The sequence below is a fragment of the Cladophialophora psammophila genome (assembly GCF_000585535.1).
Source record: "Cladophialophora psammophila CBS 110553 chromosome Unknown aczJe-supercont1.3, whole genome shotgun sequence".
In the NCBI taxonomy this organism is placed as follows: Eukaryota; Fungi; Ascomycota; class Eurotiomycetes; order Chaetothyriales; family Herpotrichiellaceae; genus Cladophialophora; species Cladophialophora psammophila.
In genome coordinates, this window is record NW_006912924.1 from 684,760 (window position 1) to 708,303 (window position 23,544).

The 23,544-nt window shown below is 52.6% G+C and overlaps 9 protein-coding genes across 9 annotated transcripts; 5 read left to right on the forward strand and 4 right to left on the reverse strand.

Moving 5' to 3' along the window:
* Positions 1 to 2,136: 2,136 nt before the first annotated feature.
* On the reverse strand, positions 2,137 to 3,282 carry A1O5_02434 (uncharacterized protein; the record flags this gene model as incomplete). Its single annotated transcript, XM_007743050.1, has 1 exon — positions 2,137 to 3,282. One exon carries the CDS (start codon positions 3,280 to 3,282, stop codon positions 2,137 to 2,139), a length of 1,146 nt encoding a protein of 381 aa, XP_007741240.1.
* A 449-nt stretch (positions 3,283 to 3,731) lies between these two features.
* Positions 3,732 to 5,494, forward strand: A1O5_02435 (uncharacterized protein; the record flags this gene model as incomplete). The annotated part of the gene is made up of 2 exons (XM_007743051.1): positions 3,732 to 3,965; positions 4,016 to 5,494. The coding sequence occupies 2 exons, from the start codon at positions 3,732 to 3,734 to the stop codon at positions 5,492 to 5,494; spliced, it is 1,713 nt and encodes a 570-aa protein (XP_007741241.1).
* Positions 5,495 to 5,925: 431 nt separating this feature from the next.
* On the forward strand, positions 5,926 to 6,507 carry A1O5_02436 (uncharacterized protein; the record flags this gene model as incomplete). The annotated part of the gene is made up of 2 exons (XM_007743052.1): positions 5,926 to 6,048; positions 6,112 to 6,507. The coding sequence occupies 2 exons, from the start codon at positions 5,926 to 5,928 to the stop codon at positions 6,505 to 6,507; spliced, it is 519 nt and encodes a 172-aa protein (XP_007741242.1).
* Positions 6,508 to 12,338: 5,831 nt separating this feature from the next.
* On the reverse strand, positions 12,339 to 12,794 carry A1O5_02437 (uncharacterized protein; the record flags this gene model as incomplete). Its single annotated transcript, XM_007743053.1, has 1 exon — positions 12,339 to 12,794. The coding sequence occupies one exon, from the start codon at positions 12,792 to 12,794 to the stop codon at positions 12,339 to 12,341; it is 456 nt and encodes a 151-aa protein (XP_007741243.1).
* Positions 12,795 to 13,439: 645 nt separating this feature from the next.
* Positions 13,440 to 14,393, reverse strand: A1O5_02438 (uncharacterized protein; the record flags this gene model as incomplete). Its single annotated transcript, XM_007743054.1, has 3 exons — positions 13,440 to 13,852; positions 13,904 to 14,256; positions 14,317 to 14,393. 3 exons carry the CDS (start codon positions 14,391 to 14,393, stop codon positions 13,440 to 13,442), a joined length of 843 nt encoding a protein of 280 aa, XP_007741244.1.
* A 1,514-nt stretch (positions 14,394 to 15,907) lies between these two features.
* Positions 15,908 to 17,035, forward strand: A1O5_02439 (uncharacterized protein; the record flags this gene model as incomplete). The annotated part of the gene is made up of 1 exon (XM_007743055.1): positions 15,908 to 17,035. The coding sequence occupies one exon, from the start codon at positions 15,908 to 15,910 to the stop codon at positions 17,033 to 17,035; it is 1,128 nt and encodes a 375-aa protein (XP_007741245.1).
* Positions 17,036 to 17,366: 331 nt separating this feature from the next.
* Positions 17,367 to 19,147, reverse strand: A1O5_02440 (uncharacterized protein; the record flags this gene model as incomplete). Its single annotated transcript, XM_007743056.1, has 2 exons — positions 17,367 to 18,628; positions 18,766 to 19,147. The coding sequence occupies 2 exons, from the start codon at positions 19,145 to 19,147 to the stop codon at positions 17,367 to 17,369; spliced, it is 1,644 nt and encodes a 547-aa protein (XP_007741246.1).
* A 1,059-nt stretch (positions 19,148 to 20,206) lies between these two features.
* Positions 20,207 to 21,951, forward strand: A1O5_02441 (uncharacterized protein; the record flags this gene model as incomplete). The annotated part of the gene is made up of 2 exons (XM_007743057.1): positions 20,207 to 21,352; positions 21,406 to 21,951. 2 exons carry the CDS (start codon positions 20,207 to 20,209, stop codon positions 21,949 to 21,951), a joined length of 1,692 nt encoding a protein of 563 aa, XP_007741247.1.
* A 320-nt stretch (positions 21,952 to 22,271) lies between these two features.
* A1O5_02442 (uncharacterized protein) lies at positions 22,272 to 22,984 on the forward strand (the record flags this gene model as incomplete). Its single annotated transcript, XM_007743058.1, has 3 exons — positions 22,272 to 22,408; positions 22,559 to 22,686; positions 22,833 to 22,984. 3 exons carry the CDS (start codon positions 22,272 to 22,274, stop codon positions 22,982 to 22,984), a joined length of 417 nt encoding a protein of 138 aa, XP_007741248.1.
* Positions 22,985 to 23,544: the final 560 nt, after the last annotated feature.

Here is a 23,544-nt window from a genome sequence, read left to right on the forward strand (position 1 = left end):
GTTCTGACGTGAAGAGGCCTCCACATTTGGATCGGGGCTCGCGATCGTCCCGAAATCAAAGTCCGTCCAGTGCAGATCCGCCTATGCTTTTAGTTAAAAGCGCCTACCTACTTAAGTAGGTACCTGGTAGGCACCCACTAGCTGCTTCCCTGTAAGCTCCCTGCTGGCCAACCAGGGCGGCACCTGCCTGGCGCTGGCCTCGTGCGTCTCGCCAGAAGAGTCCGGCCAACAGGAAGCTTCCAAAGCTCAAATTCAAGGACTGGTTCCATGGACCCCCGGCGCCATTGTCCCCCCAAGTGCCCCTGGGGCTCAAAGCCCACGGTGGCAACTTCGCCCATCCCACTGCAATGCTGCAAGCCTGCGACAAGGATCCCCTCTTAGCAAACACCTGCGATAAACTGCAATGCTTCGCTGACAACTCATTTACCGCTCATCGCTTCTTTGTCTTCTTGGCCTCTCGCTTCCTATCTCGGATCCCCAGCCAGAGAGAAGCCGCCCAAAAAGGACTCAATCTCCTTCTAGAGAGGCCGGTGCGCCGACCTTTGACGAAAACCAGTTTAGGTCTCTCGTCTCTCGCCTCGCCAGAAGCAACCAGCGCATCACTTCCTGTTCAAGCCCTTTACTTCCACGAGCGCACAGTTGCCACCTCACCTGGTTACTGGCCGACCCTCCCGTCTCTGACAACGATCAGCGCTCAACTGCTCCCCGACTCGTCCTAACCCCCCCTTTTTCCATCGCTTGCCGCCTCGTGTTTGTTCGTCCTAACAGCACTTCCGAATCCTGGCTCACAAAAACATGCGCATCGTCCCTTCGCGTGTTAAGGCCCGACCGGACAGTTGGATTGGCGTAAGGAAAAGGCGAGCAGACCGACGATTACACGAAAGTCAACACCCATAATTATAGTAATGCCTGCTTCCCTCCCGGCTAAAGCAGCAATCCAAAACCGCCGTGTCGCAGGCCAAGAAAGTTGGATACTACATTGGACGTAGCAAAAGAGCATGACAATCGGAACAATGCAGTGAAGTGGGAAATAACAACAAACCCTGTTCCCCAATGGCTATTCTTGCTCTGCCACCAGTTCGTGCTTCCTCCGATGGCTGCTCGCTACATGATCCTTGCGCTTGATCCAGGACGAGGGGGTGGTGCGACATAGGCGAGGTTACCGGGGCTCTCCCAGAGTCTGCCGAGTCGTTACGAGGTACTTGGTACAGGGTACTACTCTCTTTCAGAGCTACCAGACCGCGTCCCCATGTCCCGGAACTTATCAATTGGGTCCCACTGCTTCGGACCACGGAATTGCTTGCAGTGCTAGCACTTACCTTGGAGTACACGTTGCTTGCCCCGTATTGAGAGTAGCACGAGTAGTCTTTTATGATGTTATGTCAAAAAGTCCACAGAAAGACTGGAGCAGGTGCGCTGTCGGGTTTCGCTGTTGTCAGATCGACACCGGTGACAGTAAATACGTAAGACGACTGAGGTTCCTATATAGCAATATGAATGGATCGTCGACTCTGGGCCCTGATCTGGACGCGTTGACTGGTTGAGAAGGAACAAAGATTGGCATGTTTAATATCAACAAGAATTGCGCTCAAGGGTCGCCTTAGCACGACATACTTGTAGGGCTCAAGATAAATGGAAGCCCCTGCTATTGGAAGGGAAGCTCCCCATAGCTCCCCCAGGCCATGCCAACCTCAGCCATCGAGCATAGCGGTCAACGTTTGGCCACCTGCTGTCGGAGCATTTTCTGTCAAGCCGAGCGGCAGGTCTTGCTCTCAAGTGAAGCAGAATGAGGGAAGAAAGATGTCGATCGGCTATGGCCTGTACCTAGACAAAGTCGAGTGATAGGCCGCCTGCAGTCTTACATTTCGGGAGCTCTTGGAACTTGCCGTGTTGCTAGAACCATGAGGCCAGGAACGAGGCTTGCATTAGGCCGTGACACCTGGTCGGTTTCCCTGCCTTCGGGATTCAGGTGGCGCCATCTTTAAAGCCCGAAGAATCGTTCAGCCCTAGAATCTTTTTCTGCATTCGGGAAAGCTCGCCGATCAGGGAGGTTGCAAAGCTGCCAAAGTCGGCTGCACCATGCTCCCAAAACGGACGGCCGAGAGGCCAGCCAAGCACCTATGATTGCACGTCGTATCAGACTTCGACGAGCACTCGAACTTCACCGTCCATCCAGTCGACAACCCCAGCGCTCAACAGTGCAATCATCCACTGTCCGTCTTCCTCGACCGTTACCAGGCCATCTGGGAGCCATACCTTGACAACTGGACGGCTTTGCACGCCAGGACCACCTCCCGTTTTGACCGGCAAGGTGTATCTTTTCTCCACCTCCGCAAGCAAAGTTGACAAGCTAGGGGCTACCTCTGCTGTCAAGCTAAACCGGGGTATCACTCGTCTTAGCGCTCCGGCGGTATTTGACACCACGTTAACATAAAGAACAATTGATTGCTTGAATGTTGTTGTTGGCCGTGACACATGTGGTGGCAAGCTTGGGGCATCTTGTTGGACTGGTATGGGTAGTTGTACTTCATTCTCATGGTCCGGGTAGATTGTTTCAGGAACTTTGCCCTGGGACACCATAGGCTTGTCCACAGGTGCCGGTGACTGCTCCTCGCCCGATCCTTTGGCGGAACTTTGTCTTCTGGTCGCGGCAGCATAGATCCGCTGGCGCTCATTGGTAACCATCTTCCTCATCAGCGGCATCATTAGCTTCGTGATGATCTGGCTGTCCTGCGGCCAGAATATAGTCCTTGGAGGCACTCCGGGAATACCAACACCTGCTCCAGGTGCAAAATACTTCTCCCCATAGCCGTGGACGGAGAGGAACTCCTCAACACAATTCCACAAGTTCAGCTTGGCGAAATCCGAGCCACCTGCACTTTTCTTGGGTGCCACAACCTCTCTTCGCTCAGGATGCGCCTCGTCCAGCATATACGCCTTGGCATCAGTTTGAAGCCGTAAGAAGTTCTCTGGAGCCAGCTCCAAAGACGCAAAGACCTTTCCAAGAGGTGGCCTGCTGTGTTTCCCACTCTTTGAAGATGGTTCTCGGAACAAGATAGACGCAGAGCTCTGAAGGTGCGGAGGGTTTGACGCAGCTGCAGGATCAGGCGCATCTCCAACGCCCCCTACATCTAGTTTAGGATCGTGTTCAACGACATCGTTGTCTCGCTTGCGCTTTCCAAGCGACGACGGGTCCCGAGTCTGTTCACCAGCTGCTGCGGTTGCTGCTTGAACAAGGCCTGCGAATTGAACGTCGTCGGGATAGTCTGATGCGTCTGCCATGAGGTAGATTTCCGAAGCAGCCCCAGGCCGCCGAGCTGGGGCCTGCCGGCCTGCTGTAGGTCGGCGCGACTTTGCTCGAGATGGAATAAAAGATAGGATGCGGCGAGTCCAATCGCAGAATGGCAGACTGCGGAAATGTTTGTACTGTTTGACAGGTGGTGAAAGTAAACAAATTCGCCCAGCAAAATGCGGAGGGAAATCAGCGCGTGGAATTGCCGCAGTTCTGCCGGCTCGCAGCTCCCCGGTTAGTGCCAAGCCCGGCGGAAGAACTTCAAGCCCGCTAATTGATGACAACCACAATGTCTCCTTGGTCTCTTCTACAACGTCGCTTACATCCTCTCTGGGCTGGTACACAGGGTTCAGCTATGTAAAAGGAGCGGGAGGGCTATCTTTCATCCAGTCGTATCCTTGGGGACTCGTTATTCGTTATATTCCCGGCCGCTTCTACAATGTTCACAGCCACCAAGCTCCAGGTTGCCACGTACCTGCTTGGCGTCTGTCCCTTTTCCATCGCATTTCTGGTCTTTCTCAATGCCTCAGTCTCGTTCGTTATTACGGACCTCATCGGCAAGGAGGATGGCGTCGGTGATGCCGTTGGGACCCTGGGTTTCGCCGATGAGCTGGTGGCATTGGTAGCATGTCCACTATGGGGCTTGCTCTCTGATCGAATGGGCTTGCGTCTTGTGAGGCCCCCTTCAACATTTTCACAAATCACAAAACTGACACTTGACAGGTTTGTGTTATGGGCTACCTGATTATTTGTCTAGCATTGATTTTGTTCGTCCAAGCCAAGAATGTCTATCCTGAGCTACTGCTGGCGAGGTTATTCTTTAGCCTGGGGGGCGCCGCAGCTTCTACCATGGTGACCGCGATTCTTCCTGCTGTTGTAGCACATTCTACAGGATTTCCTGCCGAGAATCGACCCGCCAGCGTAGCGCAAGCTATTGGGGGCAATTGCCACATTTCCAGCCCGTCAATTGAGTCAGAAGTTACCATCACACCGGCAACATTCTTGCCAAGATCATCTCACCGCAAAGACAATGGGGATATGACAGCAGCTGACTCTGACATCGCTGGTTCGACGAGTCGAGTTGCCGGATTTGTGGGCATGTTCACCGGCTGTGGTGCCCTAATCGCCCTCGCTCTTTTTCTGCCCCTTCCGGCTAAGTTTCAGTATGCAGGAGTCGGTGAGAAGGCTGCTCTGAAAGACAGTTTTTACATCGTGGCAGCTGTGTCTTTTATACTGGCTATCTGGTGTTTCTTCGGTCTTCGACGTCTCCAAAGTGATGCCGAACCCTGTTTCTCGAGATCCCCCCTGTCTCAAGGCAAAGGAGCCATGTCCCGCTTCGCCGACGCTTTCAGTCAAATGTCGACCAATTTTCAGACTGCTGTCATGGCAGGATTTAAACGTTCGGAAATTGCTATTGGGTACCTTGGAGGTTTTGTGGCCCGCGCATCTTCTGTTGGCATTTCTCTCTTCATTCCTCTTCTTGTCAATGCCACATTTCTCTCATCTGGCCTTTGTGTGGATCCAGCCTCCGGCGATGATCCAACTGGTCTCCCGGACATTAAGAGAAGGTGCCCTCGGGCTTATGTTGTTGCTGCCGAATTGACCGGTGTTACGGAACTGGTAGCCCTTCTCTTTGCTCCTGTATTTGGCTACTGGGCAGCGAAAGTCACGAGAAAAGAAATCCCGATCTTGGTGGCCTCGATGGCGGGAATAATCGGGTACCCCTTGTTCGCCAACAAATTTGATCCTGATGACAGAAACACACCGCAACGGGTTGCAGCATTCGTCGCTGTCTGTCTTATCGGAATCAGCCAAATTGGCGCTATCGTGTGCAGTCTGGGCACGCTGAGTCAAGGCGTACTTCGGAAAGAAGCGGACCATCCGCACGGCGACCGACGAGCTGCAGATCGCCTCGACGAGGAGGAGCCTCTTCTGACAGCCGCGCAAGTGGCAATCGTGGAAGCGCCATTGTCAGCATTGAAGGGCTCTGTCGCCGGTGTTTATTCACTTTACGGAGGGGCTGCGATCCTGATTCTAACAAAGATTGGGGGTCTACTATTCGACAAAGTCTCCTTGGCAGCACCGTTTTACATCATGGCAATCTTCAATGCAATTCTCATGCTATCGTGTGCAATCTCGAGTCTCTGGACTAGCAAGGCACTCGCGACACGACCGGAGTCTGGATTGTCGGGTGGAGGCTAGTTATGACAGCTCCAAGCGATTCATCGAACAATCCGGTGTGACATTCCCTACTCTACATGGGGAACTGGTGCTTTGTTGCACCGAAGCCAATAAGCGAGTCTCTGACTTGAGCTATTATCCAAAGTCAAGCATCACGGAAATACAACAGCTTGATCTACCAGTCAGGTTAGCTCACCCCGATGCTGGCTCTGGATGGATTTCGGTCTCTACTCATCTCACTGCAAATCTCAAAGTCTCTGTGCTCTTCTCTACAGCTTCTCTGGCGGGACTCACTGGCCTCTCCGGTCGAATTCTGGAGTTTTCCCCGCAACCTTAGGGTCATGATCAGCGAGGCTCTTCATTCCAGCAATCGTCAAAACATTTGTTCGGCTCTAGCTTCACCGAGCAAGATTCAAGCATATTTTTTCCATCTTCACTGCCATCACTCAGCAATGTTTGAATCACGAGGTGTCGAGAATTTCTTTCGGTGTAAAGACAAGCTTCAGCATGCTGTTGACTCTCTTCCTGTTGTTCTGCTACTTGTCTTCAAGGACATCTGCGGTACGCTACGCAGAGTATATTCTAACTCCGTCTTTTCGGACTATTTACCCAATGTCTGTTTATAACATCAATTGTAGCGTCAAAATGCTGTCGGTTTAGTAAACGCAAAAGCAGCAGCCACCTTTACCGATCCATCAGCCGCGACTTATGACTTTGGAAAAAAGGTGGCCGGTATTGTGTCATTTGACTTCAACAGTAGCACTGATGCTCGAGACGTCTACATTGGAGTCAGTTTTACTGAGAGTTCTTTGTGGATTAACAGCGAAGGTTGTGATGCGACGTCTGATGCTGGCATTGATCAAACCCTCTGGTTCGAGGTTTCCGGCACTGGTCACCATCAAGCTTCGAAGGAGCACCAACGCGGCGAATTTCGTTATGTCAACGTATATCACAACTCCACCACTGACGTGACACTCACAGTCCTTTCTGTCCACTTTACGGCAGTCCCTCAGAGGACTGAAGCAGACCTGTAAGCTTACACTGGTTATTTTTACACCAGCGACAAGCAGCTGAACGGAGTTTGGTATGCTGGTGCCTACACAAACGAACTTTGCACCATCGCCCCAACTGCAGTTGATGCCTTAAATCATCTTGGAGCTATCAACTCTAGCAGTGCGATAAATTCTCCTCTGCTATGGTACCTCAATTACACAATCGCATCGGGCGCCAGCGTACTGGTCGACGGAGCCAAACGCGACCGGCTCGTCTGGCCGGGCGACACGTCCATTGCTCTCCCGTCCATTTTCGTATCCGCAAACGTTCTTCCAACAGTAAGGAACTCGTTGGATTCCCTCCTCCGGCTACAGAATTCTTCGACAGGAGCACTACCTCACGCTGGCATGTCGTTTAGGCTAGGGATGCCTGTCTTCAGTTTTCATAGGCCGGTGTTGACAACAGGGAGTGTCATATTTGCACACGAGACTGGTGCAGGAGGAGAAATTACAGTACCCAAGGTTGTTGGGGTGCTCACCTTGTCAAGAGAACTGTGATCGCTCCAGGTGGCCCTAGCACAACGGAGACCCATGGCCTTCAAGGTGGAAGTTATGAGGCTAATCTCGTTTTACACCGAGACAAGAGGTTAGGATATCTTGCCTGAGGAGTTCCAAGGGACAGAAGAAAGATCCATAGATTTGTCCATCTAGGGATGCATTTATTCGGGTACTCCATGTTGTACATATTGAACAAGAGGGCGAGGCTAGCTAGCAAGGCTGAGTGCCAAGCTCTCGCACCTTTGGATTCTGCGACATTCTCGAGGATCTCCTCTTGGTCGAATTCGCCGAGGCCGTACTCTTGCCGCAGACGGATTGAATAGCGCGGATCAAAAATCTTGACGACAAAAGGGCCATCATAGCGCGGGGCTTGACCTTGCGTTGATGACACGCACTCCGCGAGAAACATAAGAGGCCATCGAGAAGCCAACGCCGTTGTCGCCGCCAAGGCTTCCCTTCAATTTGTTGTTACGATTCACCCGAGTGGACTTGAGTCTTTTCGCTGTCGTCGACGGTGTGCTAGAGGATAAGTGAACAAGAGACCGACGACAAAGAACACGTCGGTCCCTTTTAGTACAATCAACTGCCACACACAGCAGTCAAATGAGGAGGACTGTTGGGACACCACCTATTTGACTGAGGACCTGGAACCGGATCTGGATCTGAACAGAACCATTGGATAGACATAGACACCGGTATGGATATAGACAACATCAAGGATCTACTTGTACAGTTACTCACTGAACCATTCACCAAGCCATTCGCCAAGTCACTCGCCATGCGCCACCAATTTCGCCCGTCACGAAAGCTACTAACGAGAAATTCACTGCCTAAATTACAGTTATAGTTACAAGTTTCCAGTCCGCTCTGCTCATGCGCAAGGCTGAGTCGGAAAGGAGGAGCTTAGGTTGGTTCGACCAATTATGGTACGTATCCGTTCATTGGGCCATTCATATTATGTATGTCTCTTGCCCCGACAAGGCCACAACCTAAACTTATTCGACGGATACACCGAGGCTTGATTTCAGGGTTCCCGTCAGATCAGATCTGATCACGCCTCTCCTTCCTTCCTTGCCTTCCCTTCTGTAACAGAGCACTGCAGTGTTCGGCATGCACGTACAACAACGCACAGGGGCCTGTCCAGCAGAGCGAGAGTCGAGAACGCCTTGCTGGCTGCGGCCAGAGCACAGCACAATCATCAACACCATAGAGGCGGCGGCTAGGTCTGTGGACGCCTCGCATGGCGGCAGTGGCATTGTTGGATCGAGGGAGACTGAAGAGAGACTCAGGGCAAGGTGGACAGGTTCAAACCCGTAGAATGCTCTGTTCAATCCATGGAGAATGGCTCAAACTGCCAGAACGATTCGCTTGCCTAGCACTGTCTGTGTCGCGCAGGATGTTCAGTTGCCTATTTCTGCCCTCAAACCTTCTCATCCACTGCCAGAATGGCGCTACGCCCTCTGTCTGTACATGTGACCAGACACAGCGCAACCCCATTGCCTCCACCATAGCACCCACACGGCCACTTCACCTTGTCACAGTATATATCTTGGTGTATAGCTGGCCCGGTATGCGTGAGGTGTTGATATGCGTGGGGCGGAAAGCAAGCAACGAACGGAGTGAGCAAGTAAGACGTACCAGGTCGTGTATACTTATGGATGGCATCATCTTGGTCTCGAGCTACTTTCAGTTCCTAGGATCGGAAGAACATGGGGGGGAGAAAAGAAAGAAATTTTAAGCCTCCGTTCCAAATACATTATTTTTGCTACCTAGCTACCGTTCCTATCATTACCGTCACTACCGTCATCATCGTTATGAACTATGCTCCATTCCCCAAATTTTTCACGCCAAAAGAGCGAGATGAAGAATGACAATGGAAGCTGCCCGAAGTGGTTAGTTAGATTCGACCACTCAGAGAAGGTATGAGACTGTATTCGTGAGGGTCGGTCAACGTACGAGGAGAGTCGTGACCATAGGGAAAGGTTAGGATGGTGTTGATTTGCTTGATCGCCATGTCCCCTGCCACCCGAGCACAGGCGGCTTCAACAACACCTCGTCTCTTTCTGTTTCATGTCGAGGAGTTTTTGGTCCTGTGACAACAACGTCAACTCATGTTCATTTGCGCCAATGGCCCTTACCCAAGGTTAGACCACAAAACACTGTAGGCCTACTCAAATATCGGCCAGCAGCAGGAGGCATGTTGGTCCTCCTGCCGCTGGCCCCAATCCTAGCGTGGCAACATCTTGACAAAGCAGCTTCAAGCTGATGGTATGGATTGAGAGATGGCCTTGATGATGGTGAAGTAATGAGACGATAATGCCTCATTTCAGGGGGTTGGGTCACTTATAAATTGCAGCAGACTCCGAGGACGTAGACAACCACGGAATCTCTCGGATGTCGTTCATTTACCTGTCCGACTGCTTGCCTCATGCGAATCTTGGCCGTCACCTAACCATCGGGAAGGTCCGATATTTACCCTCGCCTAGGGGAGACGGAGGGCGGTACTTCCCTAGTGTCTCTGAGCCTGAAGCGACGATGAACCCGGGAAGCTCGTGGCTCGAAGAGTCGGAACCACCCAGCTACCAATGTGGTCAGGCGAAATGACTTCATGATCATGCCCTCAACGCAGTGTGGCCAGAGGATGGCGCCTTTGCCGCCATCTGCGCAGAGTCATGGCGCTGCAAGTGGCACGCAACCTCGAGAATCTCTGACACGGAAGGGGTTTCCCCTTGGCCCCTGAAGCATTCAAGTTGTCTTCGTCATCATGTGAGACTGGCGATATCTGCCCGGGACGTTCTTGGAACTGGAAACGCAAACGGAGAGTCAGCTCCTAAATGCGCAGGAAGTGTGGCATGCTCATCAACGAAGATGTGCGGATATCACAGCCTCATCACGGGAAACTCGAAGCTCACGCCACCCCCGGGTTCGCGAAGAATTCGGTTGGCTCTGTCTCGTCGAAGAACAGAGGAACGGCGTGATACCGATACGAGGCCTAGCCTGGCCAACCACAACGGGGTAAGCCGAACGAAGGAACCAGAAGCGGCGTCTCTGTATGGTTCGCGAGGTCGAGTCAAAGTTTCTTACGCTGGCCACACCATTTCGGCAATACACAGGGCTGCTAGCGGCGGATCGAGCCTTGCGAGGTATGGAACCCCTTTTCCCGACTTCACCACTATATTGACGACCACCAGAATGGAAACAAAGAGGGACCGGAAAGAGAGCTGGAGACTTTTGTGCGGGCCATCCCGTTTGGTCTTGTCCTAGCTAATCAAAGGAGAATTTCTATCTTGGCTAACGGCTGCAATCTTGTTCGAGAAGAGTAAATATGTACGTTCCCATAGGGGCTCACACTCCCATTTCTTACCCACGCCCATAACCCTCAGGCGCCTCTATCACCAAAAGCCAACTCGTGATTGTTGTGCTACTACGCTAAGAGACCGGTGTCAAAGTTGGCTCTAGCTGAACCAGGTGAACCGTTGGTTAGTGGACCGCTCCAGAAATCGCAGGTCAGTACGGGGCTAGACTAGTATACAAACGACGTGCATTGCGAGTTCTTGGAACAGGCCTCTGCGCATCCTCCATAACCGCCAGTGAAACCTAGACCCGATTTGATCATTGTTTGTCCGAAATAGTAGGTGCTGCAGTACTTGGTAAATTTCTCTCCATTGCTGACGAAGAATTGGGCGGCGTGCTGAAGGCAAGTACCGGTTGCTGAGGGAATAGCGACTGCTGTACTCGTGGTAGTAGTTGCCGTGGTGGTTACACTAGTGCCTGTGAGAGAACTAGTCGTGGTGACTGACGTGGAGCTTGTAGGAATGCTTGACGTCGTGCTTGCAGTGGTGGTTAGGCTTGCAGTTAGGCTTGACGTAGAGCTGGAGGAGGAAGAAGGGCCTGCAGCCGCGCATGGACCACTGACCGCCGTCAAACTGACATTATCAATTGTGAAATCCATTTCCGGATCAATGATCATGGATAGTCCATGTAGAACTGTCCTTAGCTGGGTGTGACGGCAAAGAGTACGGGGATACTGGTATTGAGCCTGTGTGGTCGCAAGGACAGACATAATGAGTATTCGTGATGGTCGTCGTGACCACGGCGAAGGAATCGCGGCCCTAATCACCCTGTTTCTGAGCATACAGATCCCGACAGCGGCAGCAACAGCCGCAGAGCAAAACGTAGACTTCATCTAGGATGGATACTGAATAACAGTCGACAAAAAAAAGAAACGGACGGCGACGAGATGTCACCGCAAAGGAGTGTACGGTCCAGAAAGACCAAGCAACGACGCAGACACAGAAACCGAAGAAAACGCTTGGAAGAGTGCGTATCAAAGGATAGATGAAAAGGGCACAAACCGGTTGATATAGACAGGGATCTTCAGTGGAAAATAGTAAGAGTAGATCGAATAGACGCCCAACAGGTTTCGAGACTATGACCAGCTCTGGAATCTCGGCACTGCAGGAGACCAGTACAGCGTCCAGTCGTCGTTTGGTGGTGATCCATCGTGACAGAGGTTCGAGAGCTCAGTCTTGAATAGTTGTACGGATGGCTGGCTGAATAGCCTGGCTACCTGAATTGGATTTGCCAACCATTAGCTATAACCGCATGCGGCTATTACATGCACCACGGTCATCACGCCTATGGCAACAGGAGTTGGGATCGGGAAAATAAGGGCCCGCGTGATAAGGGGCCGCTCGTGGGCTGTTGACCGTCCAGATCAAGCCTCATTGAAAGAAAACCCCTTGCCTTCGCACGGCTAACCTTGTTGGGAGGGCAAAACAAAGGTTGATGCAGGTTTCGTTGATTGACAAATCCACCTCAGGATGAGTCCATGGTATTTGAATCTTCGCTGTGTGCTCGTAGCGGATGCCAGTCCTTTTGTCAAGAGTCCGCTTGCTTCACTCTGCGGCAGAGAAAAGGAGACGATGAGGAAAATCCAAAGTCGCAGCGCAGTATAAGAGACGGCCTTCTCAAAGATACGTTTACCTAGACTACTCCAGTTATATCCCAAGGGGCGGTTCCTTTTTTTGGCACTCGCAGGGTTTCCTCGCAATTACGCCCAGAGGACTCCTTCCCTATAATCAACAGAAACGAGGGCAAACATGGGTTGGCATGGCATTTCGGCGGACCATGGCGTTGAGGGAGCGGACCACGGTTTGCTGTACATGACTCGGCATGGATCGTAGCACATCTCGTCGTAACCGTGAGTGTGACTGCTCCACCAAATAGTAGATATATAAACTCGAGGCTTCGCGGTGTCGTGAAGTCATTTTGAAGCCCAAACGAGTCATCGCGCTCCCAGTGTAGTGTAGTGTTTATAACTTTGCTGCTTGGGTTTTCTTGACATATGCCATGACTGCATCGACCCCAGCCTGCGCGACTTCGGTATCCTGTGCCGGCGTGCCCGTGCTGCAACCGATAGCACCCACCACTTCTCCATCCACAACAATGGGGATGCCTCCAGCCACGTACATGAATCTGCCATTATTGCTACTATTCAACCCGAACGCCGGACCACCGGGCCACACAGCCTCCTTGTAGACCGACGTTGGAGCTCGATGGCCTGCCGCAGTGAATGCCTTGTTCATGGCGATGTCGACCGAGGTGAGTTTTGCGCCGGGCATCCGCTCAAAGTGGAGAAGATAGAGCGAGGCATCCATGATGGCGATGTTCATTGGGACGCCTATGGCTTTGGCCTTTTCGAGGCAGGCGGCCGAGGCCAGCTTGGCGGCATGGTGCGTGAGATGTGCGGGACGATGGATGGCAGCCATGACGGCGAGGGAGATGAAGGCTGAATCGGAGGTAAAGGCTTTTGTGGTTCTGAGGGAGCTGATGAGGAAGCCGGACGAAAGGGCGACAGTGTCAGAGAGGATCGCAGTGAGGTTTCCCTAGGTCAGCTAGAGAAGGACGAAGGCTGCTGGATGTTTAGACAGCAGCGGCTTACAAGCAAACGGGTTCAAGGCTTCCCCACAGACATGAAGGTTTGGTGGCTCGATTCATGTCGAGAATCGAATGAACGAGCTCTGAAGCTCGAGGGCGTGAATGATGGATCGAGGTGGATGGAAGCATGTTGGCGGAGAAGACGGACAACGGCGACGTCAGCGGCCGGATTGCTCGCCGCAGGTGCCCGACCCTATTACCCGAGCAAGTTAGGGACTATCGTGATTCTCGAGACCTACATAGCCTTGTACTGCCTTGGACTGCCTTGGACTGCCTTGTACTGCCCTGTATCAACTGCTCCGGCTTTTTGCGGGGAAACAGGGGGTTTTTTTTTGCAGGGCGATCTTCTTCCAAACGAAGCCATCCTCATGCGAGACACAAACATCATCACAGCAAAGTGATAAAAGACTTGATGGTGTCACTATGTGCTCACAGCTCGCATTGGACCACGGACAAAGCGCAGCACTGCCATGTGCTCAACGAGGCTGATGCAGCGGGCGAGACCGCTTGTACAGCATGTCGAAGCACGTCTCGCTTTCCTTGTCCAGATACTCAATGCCCTTGCGTGGTACTGCCCCTTGGTCCTTGTAATTTGGTCCTATCTCGAACGTCACTCCGGACGTCGGGTCTGGCCCGAGTAGCTTCTCGAACACCCCGATGACCCCTTCAATTGGTGCCAACAATCCCTCCTTCTCCATCTGGTCGTAAAAGGCCGCTGCTGAGATGTTGGTTCGAACCACGTTCGGGCAGGCCGCATTCATCGTGATTTTCTCCTCTGGCAAGTACTTTCCGTAGCTCCTCACCAGTCCCACAACGGCGTGCTTCGCTGCTGTATATACCGGGAGCGTGGGACAGGTGTAGAATCCGCAAACGCTCGCCACACATCCGACTTATGCGTGGTCAGCTCACAGTGTCTCCCCACAATAATCTGGGAACTCACTCTTGCCCCTGAAACCATCCTTTCCGGGTTGTTGCTTCCTGAATTGCTGCACAGCTAGCGCGACGGTGTAAAGGACACCCGTCAGATCAATATCCAGGACGCTCAAGTCAGGCTGCTGGAATCCGCTTAGGGAAGGGTCATTCGGAATCCAAGCACGTTCACCAATGCCTGCAATGGGGTAGACGTAATCGATCCGACCGAAGTCTGACACAGCTTGACTAAAAGCCTTTGCTTGGGAATTCCAGTTGGCGACATCCACTTGGGCACACTTTGCCACCTGAGAATCCTTGTTCAATTCATTGACAAGTTTTTGAGCGCCTTCTAGGTCTCTGTCGGCGATGAACACTTTAATGCTAGAGGCGCGTTAGAGATTCCCCATGCGGTATCTCGCTCTCGACGAGGAACCGACATACTTATGCTTCACCAGCATCTGGGCCACCCCTCGACCAATTCCGCTCGCTCCGCCCGTCACTTTTTGTTTTATTGGCATTAGCCTGTATAGACATTGTGCGAGTTCGAAACATATGTCTTCTAAACAACAGATAGTGTTCATGTAGAAAGAAGACTCACCATATGCAAAGCCTTCAGACATTTTCCCGGTGAGAAGACTGTCCTTGTGGAATGTTAAATGGCCACCTAGGTAGTTTAATGTGAAAGCACCTTGTTTCAATCAAAACAATCTCGAATGATGTCTCTTTAATGCTCGACGCTTCAGCAACCAAACCTCTCAAGAAAGCAGAATTGCCCATCGAGCAACCTCGGAACTAGCCCCCAGTGAGGGGGTGAGCCGTTTGTCCAGCCTTCATTCATGAAGTCTCGTAGCGGGTTTCGCTAGGTCCATATGACACGAGAGGGTCTTTTCGTCCAACTGGATCGCGGGCGACGCGGGGGTGCTCCTCGTGTATTAAGAGTAATGGAGCTTGTGTGCGGAGAAGTTCTGTCCATTGACGCAAATACGGGCCTCGGTATTGACGTGGGTGCGAATGCTCCGTAAGATGGTCAGCCTCAGTCCATTTTCTCCCTGGAAGGAGGGCACCAACGGATGCCATTTAACTGTAGCCAGAATCAATGTTGTCATCGAAGAATTCAAAAGGTTGTTTCCCCATGATGGAATGCTCCTGTAGAAAGCCGAATCACCACTGGCTCTCCCACAGCCTCACGGTCTGACATGGCGAGATTTTGTGTTCTTTCCAAAACACCCTGCCTGTAGTTCCTGTTGTTATATATGTGGCACTCGGAAAGGTGATTCACGATCCAAGGTCCAAAGACACCGGAACCGCTCAGGAGCATAGATGACAACCACAATAACCAAAAGATTCTGGGTCGGATTTTATTCTCGGGTGACTCCTTTAGCAAGCAGATACCACAGTGCTCACAGCATTTCAGCCTTGCTCGATCAACTCACCTCTTGCACAGTACAGCAAGCATTTAGTTGGAGGTGGTACTTTCTCAATGGGTCCGCAAGGGGATGTGTATGTCCTGGACGTCCTGGATATGCATCTTTGCAGGTTGCGATTCCCCGTATTCCATGGATACGGCGGAACAGGCCACATTTTTGCGAAGGCTGACCTCGTTGCCCTCGTAGCTATGCCATCGGATTCAACCATCGTATTTGCTTTTGCTACATACCCCAGACGATTGCTAATCCACCTTTCCTCTTCACCACACAGCACACTTGGACTCCAGCCTTTGGGCTTTTCCCGATTTAAAATACCACTACAAACTCTGCAAGCTTGGTCTGAAGAACTTACGGGCAATCCGGTCAATGGAAAAAAGAAGAGAATGAGGACGAACAGCCATTTGTAAAGGCCAGTCTACACATCTTTTGTCTTTTCCCTTCCCTCCTTGGATCTTTGGCTCGCGCGGAAATGGCGGATTGGACAGAGGACCGCTATTAAGAACAGCCGAACTCAGAGAGAGCCAGCAATCCTCGGCGTTGATCTGGGGATTTCAAACTGCCATCATTTACACACAGTCTATTCTGCTGAAGGTGCAATGCCGTCCATGGCCTCCTCCATCTTCCACCCCTTCCTCTCCCCTTCCCTGTCCGCCCTCCTTTCCCACCTCCCTTCCTCTATCCCCCTGGACACACTCAGCCGCACGCCTCTATCGCGCCTCCAACGCACCGCGCTGCCCAACATCGGCCTCATCGAACTTGTCTCTGCCACCGATTTCTCAACCTTATACGACTCGCTGTATATCCACAGTTTCTCCCGCCTCGCCGAGCGGGAAAGGTCAGATCTGATCGTCGACCGTCTCGCGGCGCAGGCGAAGGGAGATAGGAAATTCCTGGCGCCCTACCGTATCGTGGGCATCAGGGACCACCAAGGCGAGGCAATTGCGGCGGCTCAATTCAGTGTCTTGCCGGTTCCTCCTCGCAAAGGGAAGAACAGCACGACCAGCAGCGCCGACTGTGGCGGCAATGACGGATCAGGTGAAGGGTCGAAATACGCCGTCCCCTATCTGCAATACATCTATGTCCGTCGCCAAAACCGCCGCCAAGACATGTCCGAAGTCCTGCACACGATGGTTCTCGCCGTCGCCGCCGCGGACGCCGCGCTGATGGACATGGAGGACGGAATCTCTTCTTCAGCCGTGGATCCACTCCTGCGAGCCGTGCCCTTCACGCTCTTTGAAACCGAACCGCCCGACCACGGCGACGACCACGCAAGCCGCGCGTACGCGCTAGAACGTTCCAAAATCCATACCTCCACGGGCGGCATGGCGCTTGTTCTGCGTCGCCGCCGACCGAGGCCTTCTTCCCGGGACACTACTCGTCCCGAAGAGGAAGAAGAAGCAGCAACAGCAGAAGGACAAGATGACGACGAGATCCTCAGCGCGCACGTCCAGCCCGGCCTAGAACCCTCCGACCCACCTCTGACCCTCGTCTGGATCATTCGCCCTGCCCCGACGGCCACGCCCGGTCTGGACTATGATCTTACCAGCCTCGGGAAGGCTCTTGTGGCGGCATACTACCAGAGTCTGAGGGACGAGGGGTTTCCCGAGAAGAATATCCGCCTTGCGGAGAGGATCGTCCAAGAGAGATGCAGGGGCAGTACCTTTCAGCTGATGCCGTTGGGGGACGTGAGGGACTTGAGTGCGGACAAGGGGAATCTGGATATACGAGAGTAATTGAGAGTGTGGATTAGAAAAACTGTACGTAGACTATCAATGAGAGCTTGCATTCTCTGACATTCTCCCGCTTGCGATGCGGCGAACGAGACTCATCCCTCGTCTTCAAAATGACCAAAACAATCCATAAACTGTGCAAAAGACTACCTAGTAAGGAGTGACAATCTACGAAATAACAGACTGAAAATTCAGCTTTGAGATGGGGAAAAAGCTTCACTAAAACACAACGCCGACATATTTCAGTCCGGCGGTCCAGAGCCACCCGTCAACCAACTAGGAGAGTCGCAACCTCCACAGATCCTCTGTACGGTGGATTCAATTATCCCCCCGCTCAGTCTCTGGGTGGTGATTTCCTCCTCGATGGACGTCTGCTGTAGAGATCTCCACCATTGTAGGGGATTCCCAGCGACGTCAGAATGTTGACGGCAGCATTTTCGCCAGTGGCAAAAGCACCATGCACACATCCGTTTCCAGTCCGCGTACAGTGCTCTCCGGCAAACTGCAGCTTGCTTTCCTTGATGCTCTCCATTGCAGTGAACCAAATTTCCGGGTCATCTCCGGTTTTGTCAGCAGTGTATGTACCGAAGCCAGCAAAGGGATCCTGCGTCCAGTGTGTCGTTTCCAGATTCACGACTGGAGGAAGCTTCTTGTAAGGCTCGGTGCGGAAAAGCTTGAAGAGTGGTTCGAAAAAGGCGTAGATTTCTGCGTCTGAAGTCATGGCTTCAATTCGCTGAGTAAGGGGCTCAACAATCTGGACGGACAGCTCCTTGGTACCGCTCATGATCCAGTTGTTGCTCGTAACAGTCATGTAAGAGAAGATGGAATTCTCGTCGAAATCGTCGGTAGTGGGCTCAGGATAGTAGATGAACTGGTCGTTGTCTTTGGGCCAGAACACTGATTCGAACTCGACAAAGATCTTCCCAAGAGCTCCGTAGCCGAGTTTCTCAATACCCAGAGACAGTTGTCCTGGGAGGGCCGGGCTGAAGTCCACAAGCTTGTGTTTCAAAACACCAAGTGGAAGAGTGCAGACAACGGCGTCTGCAAGGAAAGTGGCTGGTTTCCCATCAGTAGTGGCGGTATGAACGAGACACGGGTTGGATCCGTCATCATCATTCCAATCAATCTTTGTGACTTTGTGTCCAAGTCGGATGATTCCCGGCTCACGGAGGTTCGAGGCTGCCCAGTCGATAATGGTATCATATCCTCCTTTCATGTAGAGGTTCCGTTCGGTTGCGAAGTAGGCAAGATGTTTAGAAGATGCTTGCTCGAGACTGGTACCGATCCAAGCTTCAACCTCGCGAGCAGCTTGAGGCGCCCAGAGGCGTTCATCCTCACTAACCAAGGGATGGCTGCTCAGCCATTCCCTGATGAAGGTCAAGGCAGGTTTATCCTCAGCATCGGGATTTTCTTCGTAGTACCAGGCACAGAAGTCGGCGAATTCATCGGCGACCTTTTTGGCTTTGAATTGCGAGCCGAGGCGACCATCGCGGGTGTAGTACAAGGGGGTGCCGTCGTCATAATAGTGCTCGATATTGAGCTGGCCGATAAGACGGACGAGTTTGTTGTTGGCGGTTTCATGCATCCAGGCGGCACCTAGCAAGAGTGTGAGTAGAAGTGGACGACAGGGGGAAACAACCCCACAATGGTCGTGGCCGAACAATGAGCGCTTTTAACGACATCATGTCAAACGCCTACGGCGATTGTCAGTATTGCCTTTTGGTAATATTTACCAATGTCTCTTGGAGCGTGCCCAGCTTTCCTACTCGTGTAAATGCGTCCGCCGATCCGATCAGGACGGGCTTCGAGGACCACGACTTGGACACCATGGGTTCGCAAGACAGAGGCAGCACGAAGACCGGCGATGCCGGCACCGACTACGATCACTTTCTTCGGGGTAGGTATTCCATCACTTGCAGATGTCCCTCGTTTCTCTTGACTCACAACATCCTGAACAACTTGTCCAGGTCCTTTCGGGTTTAGACCATCCTCCAACTCTTTGGTAGCGGCAGGGGAAGGGAGAAGCCGGTGAGCGAGTTGCAGGATGGTCGAAGGACTACTGGATTCCTTGGGTTTATGGGCGGTAATCTGAGCGATGTGGAAATGTTGAGCCATTCTGAGTTGGCAAGTCGACATTCAGCTACCTAATAGGTTAGCGACAGTGTCGACGGGGGGGGGGTGCTCTGGGCGACGAGGCTGCGTTGAGCCGATACGGAGAAGTGAGCAGGTGATGGTGAAGCGAAGGGGGAAGAAGGAAGAAAGAATGGGAGGATGAAAGGCGATGGGATGATGTAGGAGAGGCCAGCGAGGGATGCAGCAGGTGGGAGGGATGAGGGATGAAGGATGATGAGAATGTTGAAATTGGGGCCACATGGCTAGAGGCTTTTAGGGAACTACAGCCGCGTCATGGGGAGAACCCGCCAATGAGGCTGCAACCTTTAGGGGACGAGGGAGGGGGTCACTTGGCTAAAGATCCAGGGCCACTAGGCTAGTGGTGATGGCCCCGGTAGTGACATTGGTGGGGACTGCTTATCGGAGAAGCGCACGAGGTCAAGGGCCTCGCCGAAAGGGCATTCCGTCCTACTTACCAAGTAGGCTCCGCAAGCCTATTAGAGGCCCCCGGGGCGTCACTAAAATCAAGATTTATCAAGATTTGCTCAAGCTATATTGCTCCCACCCTAACCATGCACCCTTCCGTTCCTTTTGCTTAATTTTGGTTTACCTGTAGCCTACCTGGAGGAGTTAGGTTGAAGTGAGCAACTCCTGACTGCTCCTGCTAGAGCGATCTCTATCCCCCGGAAGGGCCCCTCCCTCGAGGCCCATGTCTTTTTTCTGGGATACGCGCAATTCGATTACTCTCCGTCTTGCCACTGATAAGCTTTTGCCTGCCGTCGACTGGCCCTCCCGCCTCTTTGCGGGGATTGTGGCCTCGTTCTTGTGTAGACGAGGCGAACCTTTGCCCGCGTCTGACAGAGCTGGAGCATGGCGTCTCTTAGGGCACACACCATCACGATAAGGTATCTGATCTCTTTGCTCGTCGCTGTAACGATATGGCGACGCCTCTCGCTTAGTTCATAAATGTCTTCTTCCCCAGCTAATCCCATGGTGCTCTTCCCCTTCGTAGTGTTTTTTTGCGCTTCAAGATTCATCAGCTTCGTCCACGAGTGCGGCCGTATGGAGTACACTGAGGAACTTCCGGGCACGCGCCGCATTTTTGACGCTGAAGGAAAGCCCCTCTATCCTGGCGATGTTGGGCTGAAGAGACACGGTGACATTGTTCTCGTTCCTCAGCCGACCGACTCGCCCAATGACCCTCTTCATTGGTCCTTGACCCGGAAAATATGGCACAGCTTCCTCGTTTGCTTTGTCACAGCTTTGACGGCAGCCACTTCCAACGACGCTGGGGCCGCTCAATACAATGAGAATCTTGAATTGGGCATCAGCTATGGCTCCTTCAATACCGGCGCCGGTGTTCTGTTCTGCGGAATCGGCTACTGGACATTGCTTTCTTCTCCAGCCGTTTACCTCTATGGTCGCCGCATCTTGTACTTGATTGGCATGACGTTGGGCTTCATTGGAGGCATTTGGTTCGCCAGAGGGCAGACGACCAGTGACGCCATCTGGAATCAACTTTTTGTCGGCGCATCCGAGTCCGTGGCCGAAGCGACAGTTCAGCTGTCATTGATGGATCTGTGGTTTCAACATCAGCGCGGCTCAGTGCTCGGTGTTTATGTGTTGGCGACCAGTATTGGTACATACTTGGGTCCATTGATCGCGAGCTACATCGCAGACAGTAGCCTAGATTGGAGATGGATTGGATACTTCGGGGCTATTATCTCTGGGGGAACCTTTTTCGTGCTTCTCTTCGGCCTGGAGGAGACGTCATTTCATCGGGATCGATATTTGGTCAATGACGGAGACAGATATTTGATCGACGGTGTCAACAGAGCCGGCAGTGATAATTCCGCAGGCTTGGAGGCGGATCGACCGGATAAGGAAAAGGTTGCTGGTCAACCTGAGCCACAATCCGTGTCCCCTCGCCGTGCATCTGTTGCAGAGGAGCGACTTGCCGCCGAAGACCGACCCAAATCATATTGGCGGCGCATTGCGATCATCACTCCCGCGCCAAATCTGCGCGGGCTTGGCTTCAAGCAGTACTTCCAGCGTCTCTTTCACACACTGCGAATCTTTACTTTCCCTGCCGTCTTATACTCCGGGTTGCAGTGGGGGGCTCAAGACGCCTGGCTTACCTTTTATCTGACAGTCGAGGAGGACAACTGGTATGGTCCACCTTGGAATTACAGCGATGCTGCTGACGGAGTGAGTCTTCTGATGTACTAGTGAGAGTACCACGCATTGCTAACTTCCCGCAGCTGATGAACGTGCCCTGCCTGATTGGCGCCGTCATTGGAGCAACATATGGTGGATGGCTCAGCGATAAGTTCATGATATGGATGGCCAAGAGAAACGGGGGCGTGAGCGAAGCCGAACACCGACTGTGGCTCATGTACCCATGTGCTGCCATTTTCCCTACTGGTCTGTGGCTGTTTGGAATTGGGACCAGCTACGGATGGTCCTGGCCAGCTCCGTATGTTGGCCTTGGTTTCATCGGCTTCGGATGGGGCTGTGCAGGCGACTTGAGCATGGCGTACCTGATGGATGCTTATCCGGACATGGTCTTGGAAGGCATGGTGGGCGTGGCAACGATCAATAACTCGATTGCGCTCGTCTTCACCTTCACAGCTTCCGACTGGATCGATGCGAGCGGTGTTCGAAACACATTTATTGCCATCGGGGTCTTGGCGTTTGTTTTCATCATGACGACTGTGCCAATGATGATTTGGGGCAAGAAGTCACGTCGCTGGACAAGGAACCGATACCAGCGGTTCTTGGAGATTCGCGATGGTTTCTCGACCTAGCTGTGGAAAAGCGTTCAGCGATGCGAGGGATGCCCGGGCATGCGATGTTAGTTTAGCCTTCATACTGTAATATCTGGACGTGCAGTTCTATAAGTCATATGTATGGCGACATATTGGATACCTAGCAGTTTCAAAGCATAAAGCGACGACAACTATATTGAGCTGAACAAATTGTCGAAGATGTTGTCCACCCCCGATCAACAAGGCAGAACAAGACAGAACAAAGTTACACCTTTATCGCTTGTTGCTTCATGGTCCGCCGCATTCTCTACTGCCAAGCATAACTCCACCTGCTCCCCATCTCATCTTTTGACCCGAGAATGCTTCAAACATACGACTGCTTCCTCTTGGATGAGCATTCAACTGAAACTGTGATCCGGCCTTGCCCACCTCCTCATCGGCGTCTCAAAATCCGAATCGGCAGCATGCATTCTTCACTCCCGCTGCGAGCTGGCCTGTAAGTGCCTGCCCTGTGCTTGACGCCCCCGGTGCTCTCCCAGCATTTCTTGCTCCCCCAATGCATCCATCCTCGTGCGCCCGGATCAACAATCCCTCCTCTCGTTCCTCTTCTTCCACTTCTTCTCTGCGGACGTACTTACGAAACTAGCCTTAAACGGTCCTCCTACTACAACTCCGACTACCGTAGCGGGGCTGCCCTGCTTCGAGCCCGCCGGCCGTACCTAGTCAAGAACACCCTCACAGGCATAGCGATCTTCGGCTTCGCTATTGGAGTTTGTACGTTCCACTGTCGCTTTCTCTTTGAGTGTTCCCCTTCAAGCCCAAGGCTCCTGGACCGTGCAATATATCCCTGTGGCGACTGGGGCAGAGCTTCCAGTCGTCTTCGGAGAACATTTTGACTGACGCCATTCTGTAACACACAGTCGCGTTTACCCTCAGAGCCGTCGGCCAAGAGACCTTTGACGACGTGATCGTTCCATCGGACACGGACGCCGTTGCGCCAAACTCCTCCCCAGCTGAGACCGCACGGTTACAGCCGATTCAAAATCAGTCGCCGAAGACACCAACTGCGTAGCCGAACCGGGTGCCCTCATTGTCCAGCTTCCACCATCGCAAACGAGACGCCACCTGTGCTCGTAAAGCAAGGTGGCAGCAGGCGAGGAACGGCCTCGTGACAAAGCATCGGGAGAGGAGGGGGAAGACCAGTTTCCAGGCAAGCTTCGACTGTGTATAGCTACGAGGCGTCGAGCAAGCGGTACCCGGGGATTGCCACTAAACAAGACGAACCACCAGATTTCGCTACTTCATCGAGATCACACATCCGTGTTTGACATGTGACCTGACATGCTATGCTGGATGGACTTCCGAGCTGGACTGTATGCGCCTCGTGATAAGGATCTCCTTGTAGGAAGTGAAGAATTTATCGGCGGCAGAGAGTGTGATACGCAGTGTGAGGCTTCTAGAGTGGATGTGGACTTGGCTCAAGCCGAGTCGAGTCGGGTCGAGGGGATTTGGCCGTGACTGATCAGGAGAGAGTCGATGTCTACTCCGGTGCATACAGGTTTACACGGGCGGACAATCTAAGGAGTCAAGCGCCTGCTGGCTATTAAAAACTCGCAGCTCACTACTTACCAT